At 35.0% G+C, this 26,580-nt stretch overlaps 3 protein-coding genes across 4 annotated transcripts; all 3 read left to right on the plus strand.

Moving 5' to 3' along the window:
- Positions 1 to 9,652: 9,652 nt before the first annotated feature.
- LOC110718003 lies at positions 9,653 to 10,006 on the plus strand. Its single transcript, XM_021896804.1, has one exon. The coding sequence runs from the start codon at positions 9,653 to 9,655 to the stop codon at positions 10,004 to 10,006; it is 354 nt and encodes a 117-aa protein (XP_021752496.1).
- A 4,591-nt stretch (positions 10,007 to 14,597) lies between these two features.
- LOC110717944 (UDP-glycosyltransferase 74F2-like) lies at positions 14,598 to 18,311 on the plus strand. The gene is made up of 2 exons (XM_021896742.1): positions 14,598 to 15,731; positions 17,092 to 18,311. Exons 1-2 carry the CDS (start codon positions 15,081 to 15,083, stop codon positions 17,809 to 17,811), a joined length of 1,371 nt encoding a protein of 456 aa, XP_021752434.1. The 5' UTR covers positions 14,598 to 15,080; the 3' UTR covers positions 17,812 to 18,311.
- A 2,413-nt stretch (positions 18,312 to 20,724) lies between these two features.
- On the plus strand, positions 20,725 to 24,100 carry LOC110717383. Of its 2 annotated transcripts, XM_021896066.1 has the most exons (3): positions 20,727 to 21,022; positions 21,099 to 21,236; positions 23,002 to 24,100. In XM_021896066.1, the coding sequence occupies exons 1-3, from the start codon at positions 20,782 to 20,784 to the stop codon at positions 23,040 to 23,042; spliced, it is 420 nt and encodes a 139-aa protein (XP_021751758.1). In that variant the 5' UTR covers positions 20,727 to 20,781; the 3' UTR covers positions 23,043 to 24,100. The 2 variants fall into 2 exon arrangements, with proteins under 2 accessions (XP_021751757.1, XP_021751758.1); XM_021896065.1 differs by lacking the exon at positions 23,002 to 24,100 and having other exon boundaries at positions 20,725 to 21,022; positions 21,099 to 22,310.
- The last annotated feature ends 2,480 nt before the right edge of the window (positions 24,101 to 26,580 follow it).

Genomic DNA, 26,580 nt, shown 5'->3' on the forward strand with positions numbered 1-26,580 from the left:
TCAATCAAACAATACTTATACGAACACCCTATAACCAAGTACAATGGCAAATAAAGGTTCGGTCCACGAGGAACGAGAGTAATTGCAAATCAATCTTAAACCTAAGCTAGTTCGAAATCAATGGAAAATGGTGTTCTAAAATACTACTAATAAGATGGAATAAATCAATAAACTAAGACACTAGGGAGAACGGGAATCCGCCTAACCATTGGTAACTAAGCAACAAGGAATCACAGAGACAAACGGGATATGCAAAGACTATAGGTCTGATCAATATCATGTGATAGGAAGACAACGGGCAATACTAAGCTTGGATTTCTCATGCACTTAACATTACTCGATACATAATCAAACCACATTCAATAATGAAATACTCAATTCACAATCTCTTGTTCAAATCAAGAATATCATGCAATCAAATTCAAGATTCTAGGTTAGCTACTCCTATTATAATGAATTAACATGCAATCGCATATAATCAATTTAATCACAATCCGTTTATCAAAATCAATCCTCAATTACATAGATTACCTAGGCCGGGTTTCATCCCGAAACCCTAGCTAGGAGACTACTCACACATATTCATAATCAAAGCAATAATGAATTCCAAAAGCATAATAGATATAAACATGAATTCTGATTAAGGAATAATAAAGCTTAATTAATAAACAAGAATGAATAATACCAATTGTATTGATGCGAATCAATGGAAAAGTTCAGAACTTTGATATCCGTCGTCAATGAATAATACAAAGAATCTTCGCAAATCTTGCTTCAAATCAATCCAAGAAAACTAAAATCTCTAGGCAATTCTCTAAGAAAACCAATGAATCTCTAATACTAAGAACGTTCTCCAATAACTCTCTACAAAGGCTCTCCAAACTCTCTCTGAAAACTGTCTTTTAATCCTCTTAAAGTCGGGCCTTATATACGTCTTCTAATTCGGAGAAGTCAAGCGCGCAGTTAGCCCTGGATCAGCACGGCCGTGCTAGCTTGTCAGTAAGTAAACCGGGTTTCTTCTTCAAGTTGGCATGGCCGTGCTATATATGGCACGGCCGTGCAGCTTCCTGGCACGGCCGTGCTATATATGGCACGGCCGTGCAGCTTCCTGGCACGGCCGTGCTAAAAATGACACGGCCGTGCTGAATATGCTCCAGCACGGGGCTCATACTGAAGCTGACACGGGCACGGGCAACATCTGGCACGGCCGTGCTAATGTCCTGCACGGCCGTGCTGCCTTGCCTGGGGTTGCTTGCTTATAGGCCAGCACGGGTGTGCCTATGGTAACACGGCCGTGCTGCCTGTGCTATGTAATCAATGCACGGAACTTGAACTTCCTTAACTCCTCGGACTCCGGTCAAGGCTAGCTCGGTTACGCATCAAGGGCTCGGGATCCGATTAAACTCGGTTGATATTACCTGAAAACACATCAAAAACAAACCGAAAACCCGTGAAGCACGTAATATGGGGAACGTAAGCATAACAAGGTAATAATCGGCCAAAGAGGCCCCAAATACATCCAAAATCATCCTAAAATATGCTCTAAAGCGCGCCCTAAAGTGCGCTTGTCAAAAACTATATTCAACAAATCCATTAGAACATTGGGAAATGATAAGGCATTTGCTAAGATAACTCTAACAAATCCGAGTAAGATTATTAGAGTAAGACAAATGGTTTATACCTACCAAGATATATTAGATTTTGATGAACAAATAAAAGATGTTGAATAAGAAGTTAATTAGGAATAGCAAGAGTCCTCATAATAGTCCAGCATTCATGGTAAGAAATCATGTAGAAGAGAAAAGAGGTAAAGCAAGAATGGTCATTAATTATAAACAGCTAAATGGCAATACAATATTTGATGGCTATTACATTCCTAATAAAATTGTGTTATTCAATAGAATACAAGGAGCTACATGGTTTTCTAAAATGGATTGTAAGAGTGGTTATTGGCAAATTAAAATGGAAGAAGAAAGCATTCCATTAACTGCATTTAGTGCCCCTCAAGGGCATTATGAATGGTTGTTTATGCCTTTTGGATTAAAAAATGCTCCACAATTATTTCTGAGAAGAATGGATAATATCTTTAGAGAGCTTAATCATTGTTGTTTGGTTTATATAAATGATATTATAATTTTCTCAAAAGATTTAGAGCAACATAAGAATGATCTTAAAGTTGTAACTCAAAAATGTGATGAACATGGTATTATCCTTGGAAAAGATAAATGTACTACTCTTTATTTTTATAATATTATATATATATAATTATTTAATTTATTTATAAATTAAAATGATTTATTTATTTGGAATGAATTAATTATTTAAATATAAAATAAGTGTGTATAAAATAATATGAGTTATTAATTAGGGCAATAAGTTGGACTTAAAGGAGAATTCAAGGAGGAGTAGGATTAGTAATGACAGTTTTGTAAATAAGTGTTTTTGTTTTTTAAAAGGGGATATATACACCCTAAAACCCTAAGAATTTCACACTCAAGAATCAAATTGTCAGATTTTACAAAACCCCAAATTTATCCTCTTATTTTCTCTCTCCTTTTTCCTCCCTTTTTCTCCTCTCTTTCCCACGTGCCACCGGCGCCATCACCACCACCGGCGACCAGCCGCAGCACTAGCAGCCCAGCCGTGCGCCACCTCTTTCTCTCTCTCTCTCTTCCTTGCGGTTTGGTAAAAGAAAAAAAAACTCTTTTCTCCTAATTTAATTTCTAGCTTGTTTTAGTTAATTTAAAGCATGATTTTAATTATATTTTGATGTTGTTTTTGGGTAGTTGATGCTATTAATTTATTCTTATAATTTTCATATTTTAATTTAATTAAACCCCCAATTACAAACCCTAGAATTTGGGAACTTAATGTTTATGATTAGAGTTTATTCTAGGTTATTGTGGTTGTTAAATTAATGATTAGAACATGTTTTAATGAGTTTTAAGCCCTCAATTAATGCTGAAATTTAATTATACACATTAATTTTTAATTATTATGTTAGGGTTTAATTACCCATAAAAGGAAAAAGGTTTGATGATTTAAATATGATTTCCTAGTCTATTAGTGATGTTTTTATATATAAGTATGCTGGAATTTTATTTAAGTAATGAAAACTAAGTTTTTTTTGAAAGGATTTAAAGTACCCACCTAAAGAAAAGGTTTTAAGGCTTTTAAACCATTAAATTGGGTAATTAGTGAGGTTTAAGGTATATTATAGTTGCTGGAAATTTATGAGAATAGTGGATTAATTATAGTTATGAATTTTTCTTTGTAGGAAGATTTGAGCTAGGTGATTTCTAGTGAGTGTGGCCGAGTTTAGACACTATTCAAGGTACGTATGCGCATAAGAATACTTGTGTATGCGTAGTATCATGCCAATTGTAAAGTATGTTTCTAGTGATGAATTAGTAGCTTGTTTGATTGATTATATGCTTGGATCTGATGTTGGTTGATCATGAATTATTATGCAAGCATGTGAACATGTTATTTGAGGCATGATACAAGTTGAATATGTATGAACCATGGGAGCATGTTTTATTTTCAAGTATCAAGGAAGCATGAATTTAATAAGCCGAAATTTCGAGCATGATTCATGATTTTATTTCTCACCCATTTATTATTGGAGTTGAGTCAAGAAGTTAGTTTAATTATTTACTCACTCATGTAAGTTGAGATTGAGTTAAGGAAGTTTATTAGTGCACCAATGTAGTAATAGTGCGATTTTGTGCACAAAACTAAGCAAGGAACCTTAATTAAAATAAATAGTATGTGCTCACTAACTAATTCAAGAATGAATTGGAAGTATGTGTTGATTGTTATTATGTTTATTCTTGATTGATTGGTTGGAGTAATCACAAGTTAAATTGGTAAATCACGTAAAGTGTATAATGATACGCATCAAAACTCTTGGAACGTATACACCTTGAGTATGAACACATGAGGGGGGGGGGGGGTAGTTATGTGACTTTATATTTGTTCATAGCTTCTACAGGGGTACAAGACGATGTACTTTCTTTTATTATTAATGCGCTGGAATTCCGTCACAAGGTGACATAGTAGGTGCCAATTGGGGTAGCTGCCTTATGGGAAGCTCAATATTTAAATGGGCTATTTTTAAGGAAGAAAACCCGTTCGATGCATAATCCAAAGCTATTTATTAATAATTAATATTGTTAGTTATGAGTCAAAGGTAACTTGACTTGTGAATTGTATGGCGAGCATGTTTTATTTATTATTGTTAGGATATTTATGTTAGTGTGGTGCATATGTACTTAGGTTTTGCTGATTTGTACTTTTGTGTTTGTGTTTAGCTTTCCTTTAGATTGGCCCTACTATGACCCATTTAAATGGTGTGTAGAGGGGTTGAAATAAAGAGAAAGTGACAGGTACTTGAAGCATGAAGAACATGAAGTGAATGAGTGCAAAGTGTTAGTTGTTATGCTTTCTTAGTTTTATTTATTGAATTGTTGATTTATTATTCATGGACTTACATTATTATGCTTTATTTTAAGTTGGTTTTTATAGGACCATGTTTATATTGGTTTCAACTTGTGAACATTTTATTTTACCTTTGTTTTGAGGTTGTGAACCCAATTTTATTTTGAAAAGTTGATTTTTAGTTTTAGATTTCCGCTGTGTGACTTTGAAAATAGCCTTAGCCGTTATCACGGTGGCGGTAATATTTTGGTTAATTCCTAAAGTGAGTTTTATTTAGAGCAAAAAGAGTATTTTAAAAGCAGGAAATTTCCAGGGTATTACAAAGTGGTATCTGGGAGCTTTGGTTGGATTTTAATTACCACTAAAGGAAAAATGTTTACTTTTGGTATATATGATTTTAAAGTTTGGTTAAGTGTTTATTTAAATAGTTTTAAAAATATATTTTTAGGGGGTGTGAATTTTTTTTTTAAATAATTAGGGCCAATTTTTTTTTAATTTTATTTAAGGGGTCCGGATTTTTTTTATATTATTTCGGGCAACTAATTTTCGAAAATAAAGTTCAATTTTAAAAATTATGTGTGCAGGTATGCGAAGGAATTAAGGTATGTAATTATGTGTTAATTGCTTTTGAAAGCATGTGGTGAGATTGGGTAGGAAAGAAAGGGCATATAGGCTAGAATTGTACGTCTTCCTATGCGCATATTTTATTTATGCAAGGTGTTTAAGCATGTTGTATGATGATTTGTATTTAAGTGAAAGCATGTTTATGTGAATTAATACAAAATTGTATGATTGAACATCAAACATAAATTTTTGCAAGGAACTATATACTTGAGTTTGAAAAAATATTTCTTTATTGAGTCATGATCCAAAATACCTTGCAGGATTTTGAATTACCTAGTAGATTCACTGACATGGGCACTTTAGCAAAGAAAGACTATGAGAATGTTTGGGATTATATTCGCAGGATACATTTTTACTGTTCTTATAGATCTGATGTGTTTGGAGAACGTCATCTTGACGAACCTGATTATGTCTCTGTCATGATTGTTCATTGCTTACCTTATTACCCTCCCTATGAAGCTATTAAGAGTCACTTTCGTGATTTTCATTTGCTTAATGGTGTTGCTAATTATACCACATATAAAGACTCTAATGGTCAGTGGGGAGCGGATTGGAGATACTTATACCGTTATATTGCTCACAAAGAATTTATTTATCTTAACCCTAAATATGCTGCTTATCCTTCACCTTACCATAACTTTGCTAATCATCAAGTTCCTCAACAAAATGCTTCACAAGCTCCACAACAAAATGGACCTTATTATTCTTCAGAAAACTATGATTCTATGTTTGAGTCAGAACCTGAGCAAACTTATGAGAGTCATGGGGAGCCTATGGAGCAAGATAATGAGTCAGGAGACACCTTATCCAGATTTGTTCCTAGTCCAAATCCTCCAAGCCCTCCAGTAATTATTAATGTAGAATCTAACGAGTCTGACAAAGACCTTAATGAAGAAATGGATCCTGAGAAAGATGATGATGATGGCAATGATGGTGATGATGGGAGTGATCCTGAGTATAATCTAAAGAAGTACAAGGAGATAAAAGACAAGATTGACAATGTCAATATTTGAAGATTTTAGACTAACTTTTCCTTAGTGTTGTAAGCATTTATTTCATTCTTTATTTATAGTTGCTGTTTAATAAAGTATTGCGTATGAGTAATAAGTAGCAAAGCTACATTTAGGATATTCCAAACATTTCTTTTCATTATTGCAATAAAATATCATTTATTCTTTTCTTATTCATTTCAATCTTCAACCAAGCTTATCAAGTGTCATTTCTTACTTTTATTTCTGTTAATGGTACCAAGGGAAATGACTCAAATGTTTTTGTGAAGTTCATACTTAAGTGAAATGGTTGCATGACAACCAATAGAATGTGTTGAATTATTAGTAGGATAAATGAGTAGGTGCTTCTATTATAATTCAAATGATTACTGATGTGCTTGTTTAAAGTAGTTTGGTTGTTTTCTAGTTATAAGAGAGTTGTGACCAACCTAATAGTAGTCATTTCTTTATTTAGAAGTAGTAGGATGGCAGGGAGAAACACCAATAACAATGATCTGAATGATGTAGTAAAGCAACTAGCTGCTGTAGCTCAATAGTTATCTAAAAGGAATAACAATAACAATCCTGACCCTGTTGGGGAGTTGTTTAAGAATATAGCCCAAAGAAAACCTCCTACATACCAGGGAGAACCTGACCCAACTATCCTTGAAAACTGGCTGAGAGAGTTCGATAAGTTGTTTGTGGTAGTAGCATGTTCTAATGAATCCAAAGTGAGTAGTGCAGCTTACTACTTAAGGGGTGAAGTAGATTTGTGGTGGTAGAAAAATGAGCAACTGTGAGAGCATTACCTAAATTTGGATGGAATGTGCTCAAGGAGCAAGTGAGGGATAAGTTATACCCAATGTTCTTGGAAAAGCATAAAGCTGATGAATTCCTAGAACTTACGATGGGGAGTATGTCGGTGACAAAGTATTACACTAAGTTCATCGAGCTGTCTAGGTTCGTTGAAGATACTGTGGCTACTGATAGGCAGAAAGCTAGAAGGTTTGAGAGGGGATTGCCTCTTTCTCTCCAAGGAAAGTTGTCAAGGCAAGTGTTTGATAGCTTGGATGAGTTGTATGGTAGGGCAACTGTAGACACCTGATTGTGTCTCCCCAAAAAACAAACCCAGTGATGAGTACCTTTCACGTCTTTGATTATTGAGTTAGGTGAAGAGTTGAAGAGTCTCGTGAATTTCCTTTTAGCCTTGACCATTTATAACCTTTCCTTAAATGTTTTAATCCAAAATCATTCATTTCGTGTCTTTGAAAATCATTGTGTCCTCTTTATAAAACGTCCAAACCAGTCTATTTTGGTCCATAATCTTAGTCCAATTATTGTGTAGTTGGACGGAGGTTGAAAAGAGCTTTCCAAAGATATATTATAAGCCCAAATCCGACTTATAACGAAGAAGTTATAGTCAAAATACTAAACCAAGCCCAAACAAAGCCTTACTTGTGATCCAATGATAATGTGGAGGGTCCATTAACCTTAATCCCATTCCTAAACCAATTAGGATTTATTTCAAGCTTCTAAAATCTTCTAGAAGGTTGTTTTCAATCCTAAATCCATTAGGATTTATTGTGAGCTTCTAGAATCCTCTAGAAGGTTCTAATTTATCCTGTTTTCGAAAAGATAAAAATTTAGAATTTCACATCGGATAAAACATCTGTTTTTCAATGATCCTAATCCCGGTCAAATTAGAATATGTGAGGAAATTTGATTAACCCAATCCGATTGGAAATCGGATTCCGTGCGAATTTTATCTTTCCAAAACCATTGCTAAGCGACAACACTATCGCGTCGCGACAAGGCTGGCGCGCCGCGATGGAACTTGTTTTACTTTGATTTGATTTCTGACTCTATTCAGATCCTTCGACCGTCTTTTTTCATTATAAATAGAGGTTGTATGACCCCATTTTCATTCACCAACAATCATCATATAATCCCCTCTCTAATACTTTCTCTTTCTCTCTCTTGATTCTTTTCTTAGCCTTAGCCTAAATAAGTCCTAATACACATCCTTGATACTTCCCCAAGCAAACAACATACCTCCCTCACGAGCCTTGAATACTCCCAGCCAATCTCGAAGTTTCCTTCGACCTCGACGTGAAAGGTTGATAGTTATGAGGGTTTGGTACCTAAATCTATATTTCAATTTTTATTTGATTTATTTAATTTATTTGATTTAATCTTTCTTAAAGTTTACTAACGTGCGTATTGTTTTGATAGAAAGAGATACGAGGCATCAAAGTAAGTAATTCTATTACTTAATTGTTCTTTTGATAGAAATCATGCTTAGAATATTATATTAATTCCTAGTATCATGTTAGGATGTTGATCTAGATTCCTAGTATCATGCTTAGGGTGTTAATTAATATTCCTAATATCATGTTTCTAATATCACATTTAGGCTAAAGCTTTGATCTTTATTATTAGTGACATGATAGGATTTGTTATTAATCCGTTTAGTATCATGCCTAGGACCTTCCTAATTTAAACATGCTTATTTTAATGATGTTTTGATTATGATGATGATTGTTGTGTCAATTATACATTGCTTGATTATTCATGATTTATTGTTATTCCTTGATAATGCCTCTTTCTGTAGGATTGAAGGGAATTTATACTTGAAATCACGCCTAATAAGATAGTTAAATAATTTGATTTTAGGTTAATATGATTTTAATTCAAGTGATCACCAATAATAGATTTGATTGTGCATTAATAATCAACCAACGTAGATTAAATAGGTTTAGCGCACATGAATATCATACGAATTAATTAGAGGCGATTCAAGGTGGGTTCAATCTCTTTTAGGTTGGATTCGTACCATCATCCGCGAACATCCAGTCATGGTTCCGGACCACTATGGAGTTAGCGATCTCCGTGATCGTGAATGGGGTGTAACCTTTACACCCGTGAATCGTTTACAAGTTCCTAAAACTTGTTGGCGACTCTTTTATCTCTAGCTTCTTTTCCTTTGGATGCCACCATGCCTAAAAGCATGATCACAGTGGGGCTTAAAGTTGGGTTTGAAAAATTCCCTACAGCAACGCATATACATGCGTTTGAGTTGAAGGAAAAGGCTGAAAGGGCTGAGTTGGAAGCTAGGGAGAAAAGAAAGGAGCCTATGACCAGTTTTGGACCATCTGGGAACCACATTAAACTTTAAGAAGAAAAAATTTAATCACCACCAAGGTAATAACTTCCAGAACAATAGGAACAACCAAGGTGGGCGCAACTTTCCTATGGGAAATAGGAACCAATTTGGAGATCGTAATAAAAGGATATATATACTATTGCAATAGATGTTCTAACAATCACCCAGGAAGAGATTGTGAGGGTTACTTTGTCGCTTGTAACTTGTGCAACAAGCAAGGACACAGGGCACACGAGTGTTTCTCCAAGAATAAAAAGGGTCAAGGAAACAATCAATTTAAGGGTAATGGACAGAACTAGAACCAGCATAAAAAAGGTCAGGGTAGCAATGGGCCGGGAATCAAGTGAACAAGGGGGCGCGTTTTCAGAGTGGGAATAAGAATACCAATGGTGGGAACACACAAGTCAAGGGTGGAACACCAGGGAAGGTTAATGTGATGGGTTTGCGTGAGGCTAACGCATCGAGAGATGTCAATACTGGTACATTTTCTATAAACTTAGTTCTCGTTTTAGTTTTATTTGATTCTGGTGCAACATATTCATTCATTTCTAAGGATATACTTCCAACATTGTTGCATTGTCCAAAAACTGTAGATAACATAGATATTCCTATAGAACTTCCAACTGGGGGTATAGTTCATTGTACTAGGATTTATAAGGATGTTCCTATAAAGATTAAGGGGAAGGAATTTATGTCCAACTTGATCAAATTTGAACTAGGAGACCTTGATATAATTATGGGGATGGATTGGTTATGTCGCTATAATGCTGAGATTCGATGTCAGTCATAGAAAATCCACTTGAAAACGGCTCAAGGAGAGCTCGTAACCCATTGGAGGAATGGAAAGCCCAGGCACACTAAGATCATTTCTGTGATGAATTTGGCAAAGTATATGAAGAAAGGGAATCCAATCTATTTCTATAGTGTGAGAAACTTGGAGTATGAGGAACCATCTAAACCTGAGGATATTAAAGTAGTGAATGAATTTTTAGATGTGTTTCCAGAAGAGATTCCAAGTATGCCACCAAAAAGAACCATAGATTTCACCATAGACTTAGTACGTGGAACAACACCTATCTCTAAGGCACCATACAGGATGACGCCTGCAGAGATGAGTGAGTTGAAGGGTCAATTACAGGACTTGTTGGAGAAGGGGTACAGTGCGTCACCATGGGGAGCTCCTGTATTGTTTGTGAAGAAGAAGGATGGTAGCATGAGGCTATGTATCGATTACAGGGAGTTATATAAGGTAACCATAAAGAATAAATACCCTTTACCTAGGATAGATGACTTGTTTGACCAATTTAAAGGTGCAGTAGTATTTTCTAAGATTGATTTGCGGTCTGGATATCATCAACTATAAATTGCGGAAGAGGACATTCCGAAAACGACATTTAGGACGAGGTATGGTACTATGAGTTTACTGTAATGCTTTTTGGGTTAACAAATGCACTTATAATCTTTATGGACTTGATGAATAGAGTGTTTCAAACTTTCCTAGACCAATTCGTTGTAGTGTTTATTGATGACATTTTGGTTTATTCAAAGAATAAGGAGGACCATGTAGAGCATTTGAGATCAGTGTTAGCTATTTTAAGGATTAACCATTTTTATGCCAAATTCTCGAAGTGTGAGTTTTGGTTGGAGAAGTTAGCATTTTTGGGACATTTTATATCTAAGGAATGAGTGCAAGTAGACCCTTCAAAGATTGAAGCTGTGAAAGGGTGGCCAACACTTAAGAATGTGTCAGATATTTGAAGTTTCCTAGGCCTAGTTGTATATTATAGGCGATTTGTGAAGGACTTTTCAAAGATAGCTAGACCTATGACTTCATTGATGAAGAAGGGATCTAAGTTCATATGGAGTGATAAGTGTGAGGAAGCATTTCAAACCTTAAAAAAGGAGCTTAACAACAGCACTAGTGTTAACCTTACCTGATGGGAGTGGTTCGTATGATGTGTATAGTGATGCACCTAAGAATGGACTTGGATGTGTTTTGATGCAACATGGAAAAGTTATTGCTTATGCATCGAGACAATTTAAGAAACATGAAGTTAACTACCCTACTCATGATCTAGAACTTGCAGCGATAGTGTTTGCGTTGAAAATATGGAGGCATTATTTGTGTGGAGTGAAATGTAGAATATATACCGGTCATAAGAGTTTGAAGTATCTTTTTACACAATCAACATTGAACATGAGGCTACGTAGATGGTTAGAATTCTTCAATGACTATGACTTAGAAATCCAATACCACGAGGGTAAAGCGAATGTAGTTGCAGATGCTTTGAGTCGTAAAGAAACTCATGGGGTGAATGCTTTAGTTGTGGCAGGTGAGCGTTTTAGAGAAATGAGTAATTTAAACCTTGAGGTTGTACCACCATGGAGAGTTGGAAGGAATGCTTAATAAATTGAGTATCCAACCAACGATATTTGATGAGATTAAGGATAACCAAGTAGGATGGGGATGTAAAATTAGATCGCATAAGGGAGAAGATCAAGCAAAGAATCGCGAAAGGCGACTGATTTCAAAATCCATGATGATGGAAGTATATGATTTAAGGGGAGATGGTATTTGCCACAAAAGTGTAAGGAGTTAAAGAAGAAGTTGATGGAAGAAGGACACAATACACCCTATTCAATACACCTAGGAGGAGATAAGCTTTATAAGGACCACAGTGAACTGTGCAACCACAGGGAAGAAGTTGATGGAAAAGGTGTATTAGTGGCCTAGAATAAAGTTAGAAGTGGCAGAGTTTGTAGCTAAATGCCTAACTTGACAAAAGGTTAAGATAGAGCACAAAAGACCACAGGGAACAGTGCAAGCACTCGAGATCCCAGCATAGAAGTGGGATTGCATCTCGATGGATTTTGTCACTAGTTTACCTAAGTTGAAGAATGGAAATGATACCATTTGGGTTGTGGTGGATAGACTTACCAAGTCGGCAATGTTTATACCAATTAAAGAGACTTGGAAAATGGAACAACTTGCGAAGGCTTACATAAAAAATGTTGTGAGACTACATGGAATTCCTAAGGATATCGTTTCAAATAGGGATTCCAGGTTTCTTTCAAAATTGAAGATGAGTATAACATTCCACCCTGCAACGGATGGATAATCTGAGAGAACTATCAAAACCTTGGAAGATATGTTAAGGTCATGTGTTTTACTCCGAGTCGGATTTTGACTCCTTTTCTGATCTTTTCCATTGTTTTTTTTCCTATAAATAGGGTCGTTTTCCTTCGTTTTCAACCACCAACAATCATCATCTAATCTCCCTCTCTAAGCTATAAGCTTATTCTCTCTTTCTTTTCTTAGCCTTAGCCTAAACACGTCACATCATACGACCTTTGCAAGACTTGAATACTCTAAGCCAATCTCGAAGTTACCTTTAACCTCGACGTGAAAGGTTGATATTTCTGAGGGTTTGGTCCCTAACCTATATTTCAATTCTTATTTGATTTATTAGTTTGATTTTAATCTTTCTTAAAGTTACTAACGCGTGTATTGTTTTAATAGAAAGAGATACGAGGTGTTTAGGGTAAAAATACTCTAGACACGTGGCCTAATGGGCTGGTGACACGTGGCGTATCGCCATTAGTCAACAGGGCTCCAATCCCCTGTTGACACGTGTCCTTGGAACCCTACATGGGGGACTTGTCTGTTCCATTATAAATAATGGGACAAACCTCATTAATGAGGCATTCAATAATACAAACACAATTATCGAGCGATATTAAATGTGGAATTCTCCCAATCAGCGAGAAGTACTTTACCTTTTCCGTACTTTTTCCTCCTGTACGTATACTAACTTGATCGACGGAGGCGGAGCTTCTACCAACCGGAGTCTTCGTGATCTTGCAGGTACAGGCATCGGCAGCTCAGTCTCGGAATCGTAACTCTCCCGCAGGACACCTCAAAAAACCCCGAAACACGAGTCATCAAAGTAAATAGATCTACTATCCTTATTCCTTTGATATAGAAATCATGCTTAGGATATTATTTTGATTCCTAGTATCATGTTAGGATGTCTTTTTGATTCCTAGTATCATGTTAGGATGTCTTTATGGTTCCTAGTATCATGTTAGGATGTTGATTTTGATTCCTAGTATCATGTTTAGGGTGTTACTTTAATATTTCTAATATCATGTTGTTTTCTAGTATCATGTTTAGGCTAAAGCTTTGATTTTTATTGTTTAGTGACATGCTAGGGTTAGTTATTAATCCGTTTAGTATCATGCCTAGGATCTGGCTAATGTTATTTTGGAGATATTGATTTATGATGATGATTTGTTGTGTCAATTATAATTATCATGTTGCTTGATTATTTATTATTCATTGTTATTACTTGATCACGCCCTTTCTTGCAGGTTTAAAGGGAATTTATACTTGAATCACGCCTAATAAGATAATTAATAATTTGTTTTAGGGCTTAATATGATTTTAATACAAGTGATCGTCAATGATAGATTTATTTGTGCATTAATAATCAACCAATATAGATTAAACAGGTTTAAGATTAACTTGTTGTATGTATGTTGATCGAAAAGTGTACATGAATATCATAAGAATTAAGTAGAGGCCGATTTAAGGCGGGTTCAATCTCTTTTAGGTTGGATTCGTACCATCATCCCCGAATATCCAGTCATGGTTCCGGACCACTATGGATTTAGCGATCCCCGTGATCGTGAATGGGGTGTAACCTTCACACCCATGAACGGTTTACATGTTCCTAAAACTTGTTGGGACTCTTTTATCTCTAGCTTCTTTCCCTTTGAACGCCACCATGCTTAAATGCATGATCATAGTGAGGCTCAAAGTTGATGTTTGAAATATTCCCTACAATTTTTTGTTAGCGATTTCCATGATCGTGAATGGGGTGTAACCTTCACACCCGTGAACTGTTTACAAGTTCCTAAAACTTGTTGGCGACTCTTTTATCTCTAACTGCTTTCCCTTTGGACGCCTCCATGCTTAGATGCATGATCACATTGGGGCTCAAAGTTGAGTGTTGAAATATTCCCTACGAAAATAATATTCAGTTTTATACTATTTTTGATAGTTTCTAAGCACAACCCGAAATCGATCCGAAATCTAACTCGAACCAGACCTGTTGACCCGAATAGCCACCCCTAGGTATTGGTCAAAACTCTCTAATTAAATAATTATTATTGCTAAGCATGTTGGGCTATTAAACTAAAAAGTTAATTTGTTTCGATATATAAGTAGTAGAGTTGTGATACCTAGTAACGTTAAAGTATTAATCGAAAAACAAGTAATTACTACTCTTAATTATAAAAGTTATTGTTAAGTATTTCCTTTAGTAATACTAATAATATCATCAGTGATATAATATAAAGTGTCGATAGTACTATTAGAAGTTCTAGTAGTATTGTATAAAAGTTTAGAGAAAAAAAAGAGAGAGAGAGAAGAAAAAACCACTTGTGAGATGTATATCCATATCTCACAACACTCCGTTTAGAACACCTCTCCCCAATAAGTATCAAAATGTGTCTCTGTGTGTGTGTGTGTGTGTGTTTTTTTTTTTTTTGGTTGTTGTTGTTGTTTAGAGAGCCACAAGGGCAGGTGATGAGAATCGATTCCAAAATCTCTTGAAATCGAGAGAGGAGCTTTAAGTCTCTAACCACTTGAGTTATCCCTCACTCTTAATATCAAAATAATATACTACCAAACAATTTATTTGACCGGACAACTCAATAACTCATCAATCTTCGTAGGCCCAATATAATTTCCGGGTTATATAGGCCACATACCAAGATTTTCTATCAATCTTTCACCATATATAAATACAACATACTAGTATTCATAATACTAAAGTAAGACAAAATAAATTTAGATAATAATGGAAAATACCACACAAAAATGTAGAGCTCATATTCTAGCTGTGCCTTATCCCAGTCAAGGACATATATGTCCCATGCTACAATTTTGTAGACGTCTAGTCTCCAAAGGTGTTAAAGCATCTCTAGCCATCACTAACCACATCTCCACCACCCTAAACCCTGAACCCGATGACCATGTTAGCCTCGTAACCATCTCTGATGGATACGACGATGGTGGTTTCTCCAGGGCAGATAGTGTTGCAGCCTACCTTGCCAACCTTGAGGTTGCCGGGTCCCAATCCCTAGGGACTCTTATTGAGGAACGTGTTGGTACGTACGACTCTATAAATTGTGTAGTGTATGATGCATTTTTACCGTGGGGTCTAAATGTTGCTAAGAAATATGGACTACTAGGGGCTTCTTTTTTTACCCAAGCATGTGGGGTGAACTATATGTATTATTTGATTTATCATGGGAAGTTTACCATGCCGGTTGCTACACCACCGGTGGATATTCAACGACTGCCTCCGTTAGATGTCGGTGACTTACCGTCGTTTGTGGGCTCACCGGAGTCTTACCCGGCTTACCTAGAGTTGGTTTTGAACCAATATACTAACTTGGGTAATGCTGAGTTTGTGCTTGTCAACACTGTCTATGAGTTGGAGGATGAGGTAATACGTACTAAACTACTAATATTTATGCTTTAGGTTACGTGAATTACTCGTATATTTTTTTTATAAACTAAAACTTACTGGATTTTTACTTGATTTTCAATAACAAAATTATGTGCAATATGATAAAAATATAACTGAAATATCAGCTGATATTTCCAAAATGGGAGGAGAGGAGGGGATGGAGATGTGGGATTTCTACAAGCTGCGCACTAAAGTGTTGATTAAATTATTGGACCTTATTAGACTTTATTAACTTGCTGAAACTCGTTGAAATTTATCTGATCTTATTTGAATTTATTAGACTGGAAACTTATTATTTTTAACGTGAAGAGAGCACACTCTTAATATGAATGTTATTTCTACCTTAAATTTCTTATACTTCGTACTTGCATTACTCATATATAGCCTCTCTAGTTCCATTTTTGAAATATCTCCAATAATCGACAAATAAATTAAGTTGTAATATAACAAGAAACCTAAATACTACATTACGGAGAACTATTTTAGGAAGAACAACAATTTATTTTCTAGCATTTTGTATAATTATACTATATGATGTTTGAGGATCTAATCTCCTTGGATTATTTTATTTATTCTAATGCTAATAAGTTCAAGTTAGTTAGGCCGTTTACGGTTAATATATATATTAACGTAAATTAGTATTTGCGCCAATAAAAGTTATACAAATTCAAAATATAAAAATAATACTCGTACAAAGTATAAAAAAGTTGATTAAATATAGAAACAATTATTGCCTGGGCTTCAAGCTTCAACCATTGCATTATTGAAATTAATTCAACTTTTTTTTTTTTTTGTTTGACGGGCAACATGATATTAAGATTTAAGAATGAACGTTAAAATTTCATCTATCGTATCATTATAAAACATATTAACCATGGATTCAATCCTGACTAGTGAAATAAGTACAGCATTTATTCTACACGTACGTAACTTAATTCGTTGACGACTTGACGTATGACATGTTGTTGGCTTGTTTCCTACTTGCCCAACTGAAACGAAGGTGCATTTATCTTCATCGAATTAAAGTGAAGGCTAGCAATGACCTTTTAACTAGAGGTGTGAAAATCACACCTGACCTAACCCAAAAAATATTTGATTCAGATTTTGATTCGCATGGACATAATAATTTAACATTGACTCTAACTTTAAAAATTGACCCAATCCAACCTAACCTCATCAGTCCCAATCTAAATATCCGAATGGACACCTCTACTTCTAACAATTAGTTTGGAAAGCCCATTATTTTTGTGAGAGAGGTGCACTTTGATTTCTCATGTGATTGTGAGTGACAATTACTTTTCATTTCTCAAATAATCAAATTTATTTTTGTTCCCAGGTAGTTGATGTAATGTCCAAAGAGTATCCATTGCTAACAATTGGACCGACAATTCCATCCTTTTACGTAGACAAACGAATTCCACATGACAAAATATATGGCCTAAGTCTCTACCCCACTGACCCTACTCCTATCACCAATTGGTTAAGCACCAAGTCACCAAAGTCGGTGGTTTACGTCTCATTTGGTAGCATGGCATGTCTAACAAAGGCTCAAACTGAAGAATTAGCATGGGGGTTTAAACAAAGCAAATACCACTTCTTGTGGGTGGTTCGAGCTTCCGAGGAGCACAAGCTTCCAAAGGGCTTTGCTGATGAGGTAGCCGCAAAAGGCCTAATTGGTAGATGGTGTCCACAACTAGAGGTACTCTCTAGTGAGGCAATTGGGTGTTTCTTTACTCATTGTGGTTGGAACTCGACACTAGAGGCATTGGTTATGGGCGTCCCTTTGATAGGGATGCCACTATGGACCGACCAACCTATGGTTGCTAAGTTTGTTGAGGATGTGTGGAAAGTAGGAATAAGAGTGAAGGTCAACAAGGAAGGGCTTGTAAGAAGAGAGGAAATTGTGGAACGTATAATTGAAGTTATGGAAGAAAAAAGGGTGGAGTTCATTGAAAATGTTAAGAAATGGAAGCATATGATGAAAAAAGCAATTTCTAAAGGTGGATCTTCTGATAGGAACATTGATGAGTTCGTATCCAAAATCACAAGGTCGTAATAATGATATGGTTGAGTTAATTTATATTGCTAAAAAATAAGTACTTTCACGGCGCTGTTCACTTCAGCTTAAAAATATAATATTCAGTAGAAATAAGTTTAGTTCAGTAAAAAATAACTTTAATTATGTATAAATAATTTCAGTTCATTAAAATTCATTAAGTTTTATTAAGAAATATAATACAAAATCAATAAAAAAATAATTTCAGTTTAGCAAAAATAGTTTCAATTTAGTAATATAATTTCAGATCAACAAAAATAAGGTGAAGTTAATATGGCCGTATTATTTATAATTTATTATCTTGTCATTAGCAAATATGTTTGTATACGGATTAAGTCACATTAATATATTTCATGTAATGTCAATCTAAATATGTATATATTTCATATGATGATTATTTAAGCTCAAATCTCAATGGTATACAAATTCGATCACTTAATTGTTAATTCTTCTACTTCTTCCGTTCTTTTTTACTTGACTCACTTTGACTTTTACACTATTTACCATCCCTCCTTTGACCGTCTTTTGTGAATAATAGGTAAGGAAAAACATATTCATGTAGGACCTTTTTGAATTCATCTCAATAAGTACTATCATAATATATAACTTTTATAATTTTTACTTATGGAGAATTAAAATATTGATCGTTAAAATTTTTCTTTGACAAATGTGATAAGAGAAACAGGTCAAGTAAAAATGAACCGGGGAAGTATATATTTAGAAATCGGTGTATCTTTTTTAATTTTATGTTTATCAGTGTATATGTACAGATTCAATTGTTAAATATTATGAGGTTTCATGAGCTTTTAATTTCACGTTAATGCGGCTAAAGTAGTTGTTTAACCAGCCAAAAAGCTATGTACATATGTTTGAAATGGATCCAAATTAAAAGTGGTTCACCTTAAACCTTTTAATTTTCAAAATGTTGAATCAAGGAGCTTTTTCAATTAAAGTATTGTGAATTGTGATATGGAAAGACAAATTAGGAATAGATTTTAGAGACGAAGAGAGCAGTAAATAAATCCAACTGAATTATATGGTGATTAGGTTAGTACCATGCGATGTATTTAAAAAAAAAAAGGAAAAGGTAAAGTAATTGTTTAGAGCAAACATTACATGCCAAATTGCCAAGTTTTAAAATCAATTTAACGAAAAATAAGATCATACAATTTCTTGACAATGAACAAGTATTTAATAAAAAAAATAACAGTACAAAATTAGAAAGCCTAATTCTATCTAAACTTGGTGCTCTGAAAGTAATGGACATGAATAATTAGACTAACACTTCTTTTTATTTTTTAGGGCATTTTGTAATAATTGGTGAATGAATTGTTACCAAGCATGCCCAATATTGTGAACGTAGACATGCATTGATGAGATTTATCCAGCAGCTTATAGTAATTAATTTCATTCATTTTTTAGTTTCATAATTAGGGGGTCAAGATTAATATAAAATCAACGCAAATTAAAAATTCAAAATGATATTTGTTTAGGTCAAAATCTGACTGTCAGATAAGACCAGGTTCAATTGGACTACAACTAGATGAATAGATATGCAAATGATGATGCAGGTTCAAGGAATGATAATGAATGATCAGAATGAAATGAACAAAGGGGAAAGGGAGAAAGAAAGACAAAATGATGACGCAGAAAACACCAAGAATAAGGGTAAAAACTACGGATGGCTATAAGTCCACCGATCCACTAGGTTCAGAGTTGAGTACAAGTACAATATAGATTTATGATGAATCTGTAATATCACTAATGATAGTTAATTGCTATTGAATGTAAGGCTTAGAGATTGTATTATGCCCATTTACAATGACTCTTGCCATTTCTATAAGAGAGAAAGCCTCTTGAAGCTCTGCAACGGCTCCCTTCCTGATTCCGTGGAATTCGAGATTAGTCGCTAGATTCTGTTCCGAGTTTCATGCCACGTTCTCCATGCTTTATCCGTTGCGGTTTGACTTGTTCCTTGCTAACAGTTAGTTGTAGCTTAATGGCTCCGATTCTCTAGGCATTCCTCTTGACTTGTTCAACTTGGATCTTCTTAGAATATTCCTTGGAAAGATCTTTATTTAGCTTCCTTTGACTACTTGAAACCAAGTCATTGACTTCGTGGTAACCTGCAAACATATGAACCTGTAGCAATAATTTATGCATAATAGTTTGCCCCAGCTTGTCTCTTAGATGTACCTGGTGCGTCTATGAGGCAAGCTTAATCATTTTTTAAAAGATAAACGTTGATGTGAGTAACGGAAAGATAAAAATTTCCCAAAAGAAAACTCTTTATCTTAGAGTTGTTAAAAAAGATAATATTAAAAAAAAAAAAAATTATCCGTTAGGCCTCAATAAATGCACGCTATATAAGTATCCAGAGTCTTCCCAAGTCAGAGTTTCTAATCAATTTCAAAGCAAAAAAATCTAGGGTTTGATCTTTAAGCGAAAATTGGGGAAAGCGAATCTGCTTCTGCAAAACGCAATCTGAGCTGGGATTTTGCGGTGGTGAATGCCAGTCTTGTGAGTTTGTTGTACCCTGGTATGCCATTGCTCTCATTATGCTTTAATTTTGTTGTTTTCATTGCGTTTCTTTGCAAATTTTAGTTCAATTATGGTTAAAATTAAGCATGTGGCTAAGAAAAGATGTCATAGACATTCGAGTAGGAAGTAGGAACTTAAGAGAAAGCAAAATTTGTGATGGGAAAGGATGATTAAGATAAACCTAGCAATATAACAGAGAAAGAATTGAAGGAATTGAAAAGTGTTGTTGGGTTCCCAAAGGAGGCTATGCTTTTCGCACCTGATTATGATGAAAGGCTGCAATATTGTGGCAAAGATCACATTGTCTTTTATGAATTTCCTTTCAAAAATGTTTTCAAATTTCCTTTTTCTCCATTAGCTAAACAGATCTTAGAAACTTTTGATATGAGTCCGGGTCAATTGATACCTGTTGTTTAGAGGGTTGTTGGTATGATAGATAAAATTACAGCCCATTGGAAGGAGAATGTGAATGTAGCTGATTTTATTAGGTCTTTTGAGCTTAGGAAGACATATTTAGATAGAGTGACGGTTTATAAGAGGTCCTCTACTGATCCTCCTCCGATCATTGGGTATGAAATAACCGATCGAGGATGGAAATCAAGGGATTTTTTTGCTTTAAAGGATTCGTTGGGGGAATCTGCAAGATGGATGAGAAGCGGTTGGCACACAGGTAGCTACTAAGTCTTATGTGAATTGGTTACATGGACTAAGTATATTGACTAAGAGTTTCAATTTTTCTTTTGCAGGTTTGCGCTTGGATGCAATTAAGCCTGAAGACGGTTCACAGGAGGAAGTTGAGGCTTTGTACCGGTTTCTTATTGTCGACAGAACGTTTAGTGGTGTAACTGTTCCACCTTCAGCTGCTAGTACTTCTATGGCTTCAGGTAGACTGATACGGGTCGTTTACCGTATAAAATTAAATATTTATTTTCCTAACTTAACCTTCAAAATTATTAACAACTACTAAAAGGGTAAGCAAGGGTCGGTCCCACGAGGAGACTTTTAATTCTTAAATCAACATTTAACTAAATTACAATATATTACGGAAACTTACATACTATACATTTATTCACATATGTACATAAAATGGAGGGGGTTTGTTTAAGATAATACTAAACTAATAAAACTAATACAAAACTAAACTAATAAACTACTATTGACGACACAACTAACCATTCCATTGAATAGCTCTTACCTGATTTAGTTTATTGGCAATAACATACAATTCACCTTAGTACCACAAATTAAAATTACTAGACGACTCGAACTGTAGAGTCTAAGATAACAAAGACTCCCTATCATCCCTTAATTTTAGTAAATTACGAACTAGGCCAAATTGACTATAAACCATTCTAACTTATACAAATTTGATCGCAACTCATAATTTAGAGGTGGAAGCATTATAAACTAGGATACATCATTAGTCCTAATTATTCTAATCACATAAATGCCTAAAATAATTAGATTGAACTTACTCTCTAATCTAAATAAAACCATAATCGCAGATCTCATATAAATTAGGTGTCACTTGACTATATGATTTAAACTAAGCCAAACCATATAGATAACAATAATCAACAACCATACACACACTAGTAACATGTATAATCGCAATTTAATCAATGAATTAAAAGCAAGTTCAAATAATAATTAAACGAAACTAAAAAATGACTTAAATTAAAATCAAATGTAATACCAATAATCCCATCAAGTTTTTAATCTAATTATCAAAATAATTTAAACAAGAAGTAATATGAACAATAAAGTTAAGAAGAAGACTTATGAATTATACTCCCAAGAACTGTGAATAAACCCGGCTTCGACCCCAAATTCACCGTCGTTCTTGTTCTACCTTGGATTCGAGACTAAGCTTCCCTCCAACGGATATCTTCTCTTCACCAATTGCCCAATTCACGAACTCACTTAAATTACTTTGTAGTTGGTATATTTCACCTAGGTTGTGTGTTTTTGAGATAATTGTTTTGGAGTTTTTATAGCCAAAAACAGCCACCGATTTTTGGATTCGGGAGGATAAACTTTTGAAATAGGATAAGAATTCATCACTTTCCTCGAATTTCGGATGTGTTGAAGAAGGATTTTGAGCTTGAAGAAGATAAACATGGAGTTGAAATATGTTGTTTCGGAGCTTCGGTTTTAACGAAATTTCATCTTTGTTTGCTGGTTGTTGCTGTAGCTTGTTGCTTTCTTCAGGAAGTCACGTGCCCCTTTTGTTTCTATTTCTTTTCCTTTTTTTTTTTTTTTTTTTTTTTTTTTTTTTTTTTTTTTTTTTTTTTTTACTTTGCAAGTATCTTGCTTCCTTCTTCATATATTTTGATGATAGCAAATGATTCTTTGAATAGCAACATAAATGGGCTTTACTTTCCTCTTGCTTTCCTACCAAAAACACACAACATAAAATTAAGTATCAATTATTATAAAAATAACTATAAAATAAAATAATGAATAAAATAAAATCTAAAATAATAAAAGTAAATAAAATCATAAAATAACCAATATAAAGCGGCCATTGGACTAATATTATGGACTAAAAATATAGTATATTATGCACTAATCATAGACTCTTTGTACTTAGCTGTTTCTTGGTAACTTTGCACTGAATATGAAATTCATTGTGTCTTGGTGCATTAGGCAGAGGTCCTTGCATGTGCGAGGAAAAGAAGAAAGGGTGATTCTAAGGATAAGTCAGGCGAAGCATCTTTTCAAGTGATGGAAGACGGCCCTTCCAAGACGTTGACTGATACAAGCATGCAGGTTCCTCCTAAGAGACACCGCTTAACCAGGTCTAACGCTCCTACGGCTTCGGTTATCTTGATGGACACTTATGATGTCAGTTTTCGAATTGACTTTCTAGCTGATGAGGACTAATAATGAGATTTGGCCAGCTGCTGGGAAGCTTTTGTTTCCAGCTGCTAAGAAGCACCTGGCCAAGCTAGATGTTCCTAGTACTCTGGCAGATGGGGCTCAGCTGATTTTTCAAGTTTATGGGTTTTATTTGATATGTAGATGATACTTTTGGCTTGGTATGTTACTAATAGGAATTTTCGTGAAACAAGTTCTTTAGAATGTTTTGTCTTCTAAGAGTTATGTGGAAGACACCACGAGGAAGCTGAAGAGGGCTGGTAGTGCCAAGAAGGACCTATAGTCTCGGAAAGATGCAGCTGACAAGAAGGTGGTAGAGCTTACAACAGCCTTGGAACAGCAGAAGGAGTTCAAGGAAAGGCATGAAAAAGAAGGATGAGGAAGTGAATCTTCTTTCTGATGGGTGGTGCTTCTGGAAGAGGAAGCCAAGGATATTGAAGCTGATGTAACTCTGAAGCCCAAGGATCATTTGGCTAATGGGTTCCCGCTCAAGAGGTATGATGATGAGAAAGGGAAGAAGAAGCTGCAGCAGATGGCCTGGTGGATGACTATCTGCTTGTTGGCAACATTAAGGACCTGGTATCTGAGGAACCTAAGGGTGATGATGTTGATGCTGAAAAGCCTGCTGCTGAATCTTTGCTAGGTCACAACGAAGAACACCCAGTTGCAGGTGACGGTGGTGAAAAAGATGGACCTAAGGCTTAGCTCTTTGTTGCTTATGTTTTCTTTGGTATTAGAACATTGATTTTGTCTTTTGAACTTGTGTTTTACTTTGCTTATGGGAGCAAAGGTTTTTATTTGTTAGCTTTTCTTGTGACCTTGAATGTTTGATGCTAGGTTCTTTTGAATAAATTAGACTTTGGCTTTACTTTCATTGCACTGTGCCTTTGTTTTTGCTCTAAATGTCTCTGGTTTTCACTTTGAATGTCTTTGTTACCTAGCGCTTTGAACCTTAGTTCGTTGGTAACTTTGGCAGGTTATAAATGTACCTGTATCACAAGGGTTAAAGGTGGCGCCAACGACCCTCCGATGCCTAAGTCAATACAATTTCTGATAGAATAATTGAAAATAAATTGGCAAAGTTTGAGATTACTTGGTTGATTCTTCGTCTTTGTTTCCTTAGTCTCCTGATTGTACCTAAAATTTAGGTTGTACTTGGAATTCAGGTTGTCTCTTTGAATTTGCAAAAATAATAGGTTAAAGATAACCGTTGGCGTTGCCGCCAACGACCCTCTGATGCTTAAGTTAGTACTGATCTGATGGAGGCAAAACCAAACTGAAAAACTATAAATAATGATAACTTAGAAATAACTTGGAAGTAACCTAGAAATAGCTTAGAAATAACTCAGAAATGGTAAGCTTTCAAATGCGTTGTGTTCCAGCTTCTGGGTACCAGCTTACATTCTGGTGTGAATAACTACCTTGTCAATTTGGTATGGACCTTCCCAATTTGCCCCCAACTTACCTACGTTGAGCTCTCTGGTGTTCTGTAATACCTTTCTTAGTACCCAGTCTCCTGTTTTGAACATTTTTGCCTTCACATTCTTGTTGAAGCTTCTTGCCAACATCTGTTGATATGCAGTCATCCTTATGTATGCCAAGTCTCTCTGCTCTTCGATTGTATCTAGGTCATGAGACAGCTCGTTGTTTTGCTCTGGGGTTAGCAGGCCATATCTGGCTGTTGGAGTGATGACTTCTGCAAGTAGTACAGGTTCGCACCCGTATACCAGGGAAAAGGGCACTACAACAAATTGACCTTTGTGCCACGAGAAAAATCGTGGCACAAGTTTAAAATTCCCGTGGCTAAGTCTAAAAAGGATGTCAAGGCTAATTTTGAATTTTATGCCATGGGTATTCACGTGGCAAACAAATTCTTTTGCCACGAATACTAACGAGGCTAACAACTAATTTGCCACAAATTATACTATGGCTAATTAATTTGGGCCACAAATATTACTGTTGCTAATATGCTTGTTTGTCACAAATGTTACAGTGGCAAATAATACCACAAATACTATCGTGGCTAAAAAAGTTGTTTGTCACGAATTTTTACTGTGGCTACCATATTTACTATCGATGATCTTAATTGTGGGCTCGTGGCCTGTCAGCACGTGGCTAAAAAATTCAAATGACATTTTTCGGTCAAATAAGTCACATTTGATATTTTTTTTTTGAGACCAATATATAAATTTCATAACACATAATAAATTTGGAGAAATAGATTTTCAAATTGATGTTTAATATCCATACAAATAAAAATATTTGAAATTAGTATGATTCATTACTATTCACATACACGCACGAAAAAAAAAAAGTTATGCCCTCTAATCCTTCTACTAAAGTAAAATAAAAAAATATTTACATTATATGTAATTTGATAAAAATAAATAGTAGTATATTTTATGCTTTGCAGTCTCCTTTTTACCTACAAGAATGAAAAGCAAAAAGAATTAGTTACAAATATAAAAGCCTAATAAACTATAAATTATATAAAAAAAAATATATATATAACCAACATAGCCCAGCTGTAATCAACCTTGCACAAGAAAGAAATGCACATTTGACTCATAAATCGGAACTAAACAATGTAAATTACACGACAAACTGATAAAATAAACACATATTTTGAAGTACAGATTGTGCATAAAACTTCTCAAATAAAGCATTAGAATCATTCCAAATGAGTCCTCTGATTCTAGCAACCTTGACCCTCTTAAGCAGTTAAGCATACACTTCATTTCATTGCCTACCTGCACACTACTCCCCTCCTCGCCTGCCTCCCCTTACTTGCACACTGCCCCCTCCCCTTGTGGCACACCTGCCCTCTCCCTGCCTACACACCTTTCCCCTGCTTGCACACTTAACTCATCCCCAAACTAAATAGCAGCACAAACAGATTCTACACAAAAATATAATCAAAGTAATTACTTTTTACAAAAATCGAATTAAGCTACCATACAAAATTATTAAAATTAAACAACACGAATCTGGGAATGAGCTACTATACGATGTTGAAGCAGAAAAATCGCAAAAATAAAATCGAAATTGCCGAAAACAATTCTATTCAAGTATAGCAACTACAATCAACATTGATTCATACATTAATTAAAACACTAAATATAAGAAAAACGAAGAATAAATTCATGTTTAACTGATCTAACCTTGAAATTTTGTCGAGGAATTGATCTTGCGAGCGTTGGTTGAACTGGGAATCAGGGATCGTTCGAACGGTTTCTAATCTTTAGGAAACAAGGTTTCTGAATTTTATAATATTTTTTTACGGAAAACAAGTTGTTTCGAGGGCAAATTTGTGGTTTTTTCTAATTTTTTTTACTAAATTGGCGGCTA

This window comes from Chenopodium quinoa, unplaced genomic scaffold (genome assembly GCF_001683475.1).
Source record: "Chenopodium quinoa cultivar QQ74 unplaced genomic scaffold, ASM168347v1, whole genome shotgun sequence".
Taxonomy (NCBI): domain Eukaryota; kingdom Viridiplantae; phylum Streptophyta; class Magnoliopsida; order Caryophyllales; family Amaranthaceae; genus Chenopodium; species Chenopodium quinoa.

Bases quoted from the DNA above. Each gene is read 5' to 3' on its own strand.
- LOC110718003 (XM_021896804.1), top strand. From the start codon at position 9,653: ATGGGTTTGCGTGAGGCTAACGCATCGAGAGATGTCAATACTGGTACA.
- LOC110717383 (XM_021896065.1), top strand. From the start codon at position 20,782: ATGATAGATAAAATTACAGCCCATTGGAAGGAGAATGTGAATGTAGCT. The intron at 21,023-21,098 runs GTAGCTACTAAG...TTTCTTTTGCAG, and splicing joins GAGAAGCGGTTGGCACACAG to GTTTGCGCTTGGATGCAATT.
- LOC110717944 (XM_021896742.1), top strand. From the start codon at position 15,081: ATGGAAAATACCACACAAAAATGTAGAGCTCATATTCTAGCTGTGCCT. The intron at 15,732-17,091 runs GTAATACGTACT...TTTTGTTCCCAG, and splicing joins TCTATGAGTTGGAGGATGAG to GTAGTTGATGTAATGTCCAA.